Source organism: Pseudomyrmex gracilis, unplaced genomic scaffold (assembly GCF_002006095.1).
Source record: "Pseudomyrmex gracilis isolate BER0280 unplaced genomic scaffold, ASM200609v1 scaffold_1199, whole genome shotgun sequence".
Lineage (NCBI taxonomy): Eukaryota > Metazoa > Arthropoda > Insecta > Hymenoptera > Formicidae > Pseudomyrmex > Pseudomyrmex gracilis.
Genome location: NW_018021783.1, coordinates 20,078 through 28,717, shown reverse-complemented (window position 1 = coordinate 28,717; position 8,640 = coordinate 20,078). Strand labels below are relative to the sequence as shown.

General features: G+C 53.9%; 1 protein-coding gene across 1 annotated transcript; it reads left to right on the top strand.

The window, feature by feature from the left end:
• The first annotated feature begins 5,832 nt into the window (after window positions 1–5,832).
• LOC109861956 (endochitinase A-like) lies at window positions 5,833–8,640 on the top strand. The gene has a single exon (XM_020441812.1). The coding sequence runs from the start codon at window positions 5,833–5,835 to the stop codon at window positions 8,638–8,640; it is 2,808 nt and encodes a 935-aa protein (XP_020297401.1).

The window sequence follows — 8,640 nt, the reverse complement described above, 5'->3', positions numbered from 1 at the left end:
GTCGCTTCTCGCAACGCGTTGTCTCGATTCGCGCAAGTATCGCTCCAAATCTTCGCGCAAGGATTCGGCGTCGTCTTTGGAAACCTCGCTCAGCAAACGGTCGCATTTGTTCGACGTACGCAGCGCGTTAGATTGATTCCCAACGTTTCTCTCGAACTCGTCGTTGTCGGAGTCGACGACTACAACGCGTTTGATGCGATTGTCTCTGGTGTGTACGGTTTGACACGCGAGTTCGTTGTTAACCGCCCCGATCGAATCGTTCGAAGCGGTCAAAATGCTGACCAATCTAGCCACCGCGTCGGATCCGTCCAAAATGGAATCACCGAATTTGACCACCGCGTTGAGCATCATTACGGCGAAGTGCCGACACGGTTCGAACGCGACAACGATCTCTCTGGCTTCGCGAGCCTGCAGCAAATTGGCTAATTTCGATGTAGCGTCGTACACGTCGCAGGTGAACGGAACCGAGTACGAGTCCTGTTGAATCTTCCGCGTGAGCGCCGCGTGGACACCGCGTTCGTTTCCGACGCGCAGATTCATGCTCCCGAAACAATCCATCGTGGGTTCGTCCGCGTCGATCGCGTCCTCTGTACCGCCTGTACGATGGCAACCGTTTGTTCTCAAGCGCGCACCATCCACCTTCTTGGTTTCGCCGCCGGTGAGGTCGATGTTGGTGTTCGGTTCGCGTTTGGCCACGAGGTTCGAGTACAGATAGTGATTGATCACGTCGCACGAGCACAGATTCGCAAAGTACTCGTGCACGCGATCTATGCACGCTTGTGTAAAATCGTGCGCGAAGTCGTCCATTTGCTCGTTGAATCGATATTTTCGCGGAGGATCGAAATCTGAGTAATCTATCGTGAGCATCGCGACAACGTTGGGTGTAACTAGTTCGAATCGCTCCAGGTATAGATTGTACATCAGTTTTTGAGGCGACACGTTGTCGTTGTAATGCACGAACTTGGTTGATGTGGCGCCTCGTTTGGCCCCGTCATCACCCGCTTTACCCAAACCGTTCAATCTCGAACTCTGAGAAGTGGCCGATCGAAATTCTTGAAACCGACGTACCATTCCGGCGCACAATTCGTGTACAATTTTTTTCGCGTTGCCGCCGTTGCTTCCTCTCCCACCGCCGCTCCTTCCGTTGTTTCGCTGAGAACGTTCGCCGCGTTGGCCTCGTCGAACCGCGACGGCTCCCGTTTCCGAGAACGAACCGTCGCTCTCGGCGATCGTTCGATCGAACGGTTCGTTTTCGGAATTCGAACGATTTCCGAGAACGACGTCGTCTTCTCGCTCGATTTCCGATTGCTGCTCAGCGCGCGTTTTTTCGCACATGGCCACTCGCAGAGCCATGTAGACGTAATCGCTAAATTTTTCCTTGGCTGGAATTTGCACCACTGACGCCGAAGCGGCGTCGATGTACGTTGCGTCGTCGCAACGCCAGTGCAATATATTGACCGCGTTGAACAGAGAACTAGCTACACCCGATCTGTTCGCAGCCAAAACCTGCACAATGGCGTCGAATTCGAACTCGCTGTCGTTTACGCGCGGCATGGAATCAACGGGTACGGCCAGTGAGTGCAGATAGTCGTACATAGCTCCGACAATGTTGGGTGGTTCGTACATAGACTCCATGAGCACGTCGCATTTCGTGCATACGCCGTGCTTCAATTTGCACGTATCGGGTAATTTGCCGAGCGACGTTTTGCTTCGTCGTCTAGAACACAACGGGTACAGCAATCCGTCGTCGCAGCACAACTCCGTCAATATGGACCTGGACGCCTTGGATCCAAGTTGAACGTATCTGTTCAGTATGTACAACGTACGTTGCAGAAACAAATCGTCGGTCGCGCCGTCCTGGCGACAGGTGGTCGACACGAAGGTGCACACGTCTTCGAGAGCGAACGCGTTTTGGAACACGTCGCGAAACATGTGAGACAGCGTGATGGACGGAGAGTAATTGAGACAGTGCACGAGCACGTCGATGTAAAACGTACCCGATATGCAATGCACGTTTCGTTGCACCAAAAAGTCGAAGAACCGTTCGTCCAAGGTGCGGTAGCGGTTCACGTAAGCGGTGTACATATCACGCATGGTTACAATCTTCTCGAGTTTAGCTATGTACAGCGCGTTCAATCTGTCGAACGCGCGAACGGTAGCGATGCGATTTCCGAACTCGTTAGCGGCGTCGTCGTCGCCGATATCGCGATTCGAAAATTCTTCGAGCGAAGAATCCGCGTCGTCTTTGTTCATTTTGGTGAAGTAGATCATCACTCTACCGGCCACGTGCATGTACTGATCAAACAGCTTCTGCTCGATCGCTCTGGTCAGTTTGGCTCGCAACAGATTCTCGAGGGATCTCTCGCACTGTCGCAAACTCACGTCGTCGTAAAACCAAACGTCTTCGTTCAACGTGCGCAGCATATCGATTATTTGCTCGCTTTTGGCAGCGCGATCATCCGTAATGCTCTTGCCGCGTCGTTTCTCTCGGCGAGCGATTCTTTGCACGAGGCGTCTAGCTCGAGAACCGTTCGACAAATTTCTCAGATACGTTTCGCGACTGTTGCGCAAAATTCGCGCGTTGCGTTCGTTCAACATCTCCAGTATGAATTTCGTGTACTCGAGCACCGAATAACACTTGACAATCGTAAAGCTCGAGCTCGTTGTTCCACGCGTAGCGACGAATTCGCTCGGTACTGGTTCCGCAACGTTCCGACGACCGCTCTCCGATCGATTGCGCAACATCGTCGTGATCGGGGTTAATCGAGAACAACGGGATTTCAGCGACAGTCGCGTTTGCGGGAACACCGATCGAACAACGCTCAAGTGATGTGTTGATCTTCACACCTTTGTTCGCTGCGCACTGTTCTAAACACGCGCTGCGCGACGGCGACGTTTCCAAAATCGAAACGACGTCGAATCCGTTTCCGAATAGTTTACGCGGTTCCGCGCGATCGTACGGTATAGCTACGTAACGCACGCTCGTTAATCGACACACGTTGGGCACCGGTAAGTTTCGAACGGACGTAACAACGGCAACGCGATCGTTACCGCGAACAAATTCCTCGCACAGTCCGAAGTACGACGACGCTCGCAGGGCTCTCGCTTTTGAAACCACCGTTGCGAACGGCAAATCGTTTCTGTGTTCCGCGGATACTTCGTGCGGAACAACGATCGCAACGGGAAGAGAAATATTTAACAATTCGCGATACGTTTCATCCACCGTGTGTTTTATAAAGCAACGCGGTTCCATGTGTCGCGTTGCGTCGAATCGATCGAGATCGATTATAGATCAAAACGTTCGAATCGTACTAAATACACCGTTGTTGCAAGCGTTATATTTATACGTTTATTGTTAGCGCACCGTGTGGGTGGTCAACGCTCGCTCATTGTTCGCACCCTGTGGTCAACGTTCGTTCATTGTTCGCACCCTGCGGTCAACGATGGCGACGCGAAACGCGACGTCGAGAAACGAGCGCAAATCGTTCGCGACGTACGTTGAGGACGCTTTAGCGAACGCTGTGTTCAGAGAGTGCTGTCGTTGCAATCTGTTGGAACCGCGATCGGAGAAACAGCGATCGAACGCATCGAATAATCCACGATCGATCGAATTGGAAACAAATTGCGACGACGCTGCTTCGTTGCGACTACGCTGCTCGTTCGCCGCGACGTTGCGTCGCTGGTTGAACCAGCGACGAGACGCGGTGTTTCGTAACAAACGCGTATTTCGAAGCGCGAAGCACCTCGGACACGTCGGTCACAAATTCGCACGCGTGGTCAACGCGGCGTCGGTCAAACTGGCCGAATTGTCGCGCGATCTCGAGTGGTTGTTCCCGAACAACAAAGTTGTGAAAATTATGGATCTGTGTTGCGCACCCGGCGGTTTCTTGGACTACGTGTTTTTGTCGAGACCGTGGTCGTCCAAGTGCTTCGGATTAACTTTGTCAACGGACAGAGGCGGTTTGCCGGTAACGGTTCGCCGGCGATCGATATGTCCCGTTAGAGTGTTTGTTTGCGACGCGCGCGAATTCGACGAGGAGTTGACGTCGAACAGGCAATTCGCGCGCGAGTGTTCTCTCGGTAAAATGGACGTTGTTCTCGCGGATGGCGCCGCGACCAACGCGAAACGACAAACCGCCGCAATCAATTACGAACTGTTGAACGCGCAGTGGTCGATTGCGAAGAAGCTGCTGATCTCGAAGGGTTGATTCGTTGTGAAAACATTTTCGTGGTTCGACGCGGACGATAACGTTTCCGACAACGACGACGAATCTAACAGCGACACCGTTGATACTAGCTCAATGTCCAGAACGTTGCGTTTGCTACTAGAAATGAGCGAGTCGTTCGATTCTGTCGCGATCTCGAAACCAAAACACTCGCGTTTAATGAACGACGAACGCTACGTTTGCTTCAATGGATTTATCAGTCGCAACGCGCGCTTTGCGAACGATAATTCTCGCGGCGCATCGAAACGATCGTCGAACAACAGACGCGACGAGTTTCTGCGCTTGTTTCTAACGTTCGACACGAGACTTTGCGCGCGACAATTGTTGCTCTGCGAGCGATTGATCGATCGCGCGAAGCGATTCGTTGCCGTTGCAACCCGTAGAACTTCGAACCGCGAACCCAACGCGGTATCCGAGTCGCCGAATCGAAATTTTCGCGCGAATCGATCGCGTCGAGCAACAACGCGCGCCGCACCGGTATTGTGCGAAGAGTGTTCAGGAGGAGAGAACGAGAAATATATTCGACCGTTGAAACCGTGGTACTCGCTCAAACGCAACAGCGTCGCGGACGCGGCTTACTGCGCGCATGTGTTGCGCCTGCCTGTACGGCAGTTGACGCGGTACACGAGTGCATCGCAGGTTGTCTCAGCGTAGGCGCGTTACCGGAGCGATTGTTCAACGTCGCGAAGTAGCTATCGCTTCGCGACGTCGCGTTGCTCTTTGCGAGAACGTAACGCTTTATCTGGCAACGGTTCGTTTTTTATTTACAAACAATGAACGCTTCGGTAACGGCGTCGCGACGACTCGATCTGTATTCGTTGCAATCGGTAAATGAAAGGTCGACGTGTCCGTCGCGAACGATATACGTGCGCTTCGACAACAACGAATGCGACGTGGGATCGGAATTGCGACGAAGATTGCGCATCGTTCGCGGAGCACTGTCCAAGTGTTCCGCGAGAAGCGACAACTGGTTGGCTTACGCCGTAGCGACGTACTTCGCCGTGGTGTACAACGTTGAGCGAACCAAGTTGCTGACGTCGACGGACGGTTCCTGCGGAGCGTGGTTGAACGCAGCGAGCGGAATTTTGTTTCTTCGATGGAATCCAACGATCATGCAACGAACCGTTGTTCTGTCCGAAACAATCAGAGACGAACGCCTAACGGTGAACGATTGCGCGTGCTGCACAACTCGCACGCTAGGTGGAAACGCGTCAACCGGTCTGACGCGCAGAGCCGTGAGTGTGCTGGCCGTTTTGCTGAACGTCGAACTGTCCGTTCGCAAGCAACTCGTGCGATTCAGTACGGAACAACCGTTGACCGATTTGGTGTTCAACGCCGAAATGACACGGAACGCTTCAGTCAAAACGTTGAACGATCGCGCGATCGGAACGTTCGCTAAGAAGCGTTCGTTTCTGGAAACCGATGTGTTCTAAGCACGCAGCACGAACGATTTCACCGACGTTTTTTTCTAACTCGCTCGATCGCGCGTGCAACGACGAACGAGATTCGCACCGTAGAACACCGTTGACAATCTTTGCATCCTTGTTGCACTAACCAACGAATCGTTGTATCTGCCGGTGATTAATTTGTCGCGAAACGAAGCGAAATGTCCAACGTGTTCGTGACGCTGTTGCTGTTCGTGGTAGTGGGATCGATATTGGCTCTGGTGTTCACGCGAGTTATATGCGGTAATAAAAACGACGCGGAACGACGTTTGAACGGTTACGTTTCGGTACTGAAGCGAAAACGGGCTCGCGAAGCCGAACGAAAGGAGCGCGAACGGCGAGACAAAGACAAACACGGACAGAGTAGCGAAGACGACGACGACAACGAAGACCCGAACGACGTTTCCAAATTAGACGACGCAGGTGCGTACGGTGAGCACGGTAGAACCGTATCACCAACGCCGAATTTGTCTCGAGTCTACGTAGTCGCGCCGAAGTTGATTCTTTCGGACAACGACGCGTTCGATAACAACGCGAGTGGCAACGACGCGTACGGTAGCGACGCGCTCAACTCGCGTCGTCGCGACGCGAGCGCGTTTTCAGACGCGACTGCGAAAGAGCCCGACGTAACCGCGAATTCTATACTTTCGAACGCGACGAATTCGAACGAATTTGCTCTCAATGTTTCAGCTTCGTCGAAGGACCCAAATGGAGCATACGCGACGAATCTGTACAGATCTTCGGGAAGATCGCGCAACGCGAACAACGCAGAAAACCCGCACACGATCGAAATCGCCGACAGAACCGTACCGTTGAAGAAATTGAGTCGCAACGCCAAAGAAAATCCTCTGTACGTTAAACCCGACGCCGTTGCTAAACGGTATTTCGCGATAGACGCTCAACGCGAAGAGTTGGAGCGCGAACGTCGCAGAAACGAGGAATCGGAGCGCGAACGTCGCAGAGAAGCCGAGGACAACGAACGGCGCAAACGCGAGCGCGTTGTAGCTGACAAGATCAGTGCTATATCCGGAGCCGAAGCGATGATGATGGCGGATGATCCGTCCGCGTACAACCTCGACGATTCGCCGTCCGCTGGAACAACGATCGGTCCGACCGATCGAGTGCTCTCCAGACGCAAGCGAGCTCGCTCGGACGTATCTACGCAATCGTCGAAACGTCGAATTGTTGACAAGTGTTCGACAGCGTGCACTTGCGACAAGTGCGAAGCGTGCCGCGGCGACGACGACTCGAGCGCTCCGCGCGCAGCTGACGCTTCGAACGTCGATAGCGTTTCGGTGACGCGTTCGTCCGCAAGTACCGATCGAACCAACAACGACGTCGACGACAAATCCGGGAACGAAAACGAAGACGACGTCGAACCGCTTTCGACAACCGGCATAACCGTGCGATTCGCGGACGAAATGGAATTTGCGAATCGCGCGGTTTTGACAAACGCCACGAATGATTCGATCGCAACCGTGTCGGACACAGGTGCGCAATCGTCGGCAGCGTCGATAGAACCGTTAACGAAGTCACCAACTAGCATCAACAACGTTCGCGGTCGAAGCAACGGAGTCGACGTTGCGACGACACTCGATCGAAACGAGCCAACGATTGCAAACGGATCGTTTCCGCGCATCGAATCGATATCAGAGAACGACGCGGCACGGTGCGCTGCGTGCAAACACGACGCTAAATTGTGCACGTGCGATAAATTTGATAAACTTGGTACACCATCGCCACCCGTAGCGTCCGCGAGCGCGACACCCGTAGCGCCCTCGAGCGCGACACCCGTAGCGCCCTCGAGCGCGACACCCGTAGCGCCCTCGAGCGCGACACCCGTAGCGCCCTCGAGCGCGCCACCCGTAGCGTCCGCGAGCGCGACACCCGTAGCGTCCGCGAGCGCGACACCCGTAGCGCCCTCGAGCGCGACACCCGTAGCGCCCTCGAGCGCGAATATAAGCGAACGTCAACGCATGCTGGAGGAGTACGAGGAACAACGTCGAAAAATGGAACGCTTGTTGGAACAAGAGGCCCTTGAGGAACAACGTTATCGCGAATCTTTAAAACGGCGCGATTTGTCCCGAGGTGCGAAAGTTGAAACAGGTGAGAATTCGAACGCTTCGCCAATCGCGTCGAACGATTTTACTATGGACTCGCAATTGACCTCTGTTGCAACAGCGGTATCCAAAGTTGATTCGACGAAACAACCAGTTGTCGTTACCGAAGATACGGTCGCACTCGGCGGCTACATCGAACCGATCGTTTCGCAAGGAACGGCGCGCTCGGACACCGATTCAACCGCGAACACCGATAACACCGATCGCTCCGTTTTCACGAGCGAAGCTACGATTGTTGCGAATCGCGCGATCGAAGACAAGGAATCCGCTGCGAGCGAAGCTGCGATTGTTGCGGATCGCGCGATCGACGACAAAGCGTCCGTTCCAAACGGCATAGAAGTCGAGTCAACGGTTTCCGAAGCAACAATGGGTTCGGGAACGAGCGATTTCGCTCGATCGTTAGAAGTTGATAAATCGATCGAATCAAACGCTTCGAACGAAGCAACCGTTGCGTCCGTGCACCGCGGTAACAACGACGTTGCGGTAACCGAAACTTCGGTCGATTCCGAAAACACCGCTGCGGCAATCGAGACCTCGGTCGATTCCGAAAACACCGCCGCGTCAATCGAGACCTCGGTCGATTCTGAAAACACCGCCGCGTCGTCCGGTTCCAACGAATCAACACCGTCGTTTGTCAACGATAACACCACCAGCGACCGCGACGCTGTCAATGCAGCGGTCGAGGGAACAACCGTTTCATCCGAATTTACACCCGTGGAATCGTTGGACGCGAGAGACGTACGCAGCGAACAACCGGCTAATATCGCACCGATGTCACCTTTCGAAGACGCTGCCGCGCCTGTTGTACCACGCAAGAAGCGTCGCGTAAAGCGCAGTTCCGAATTGTAA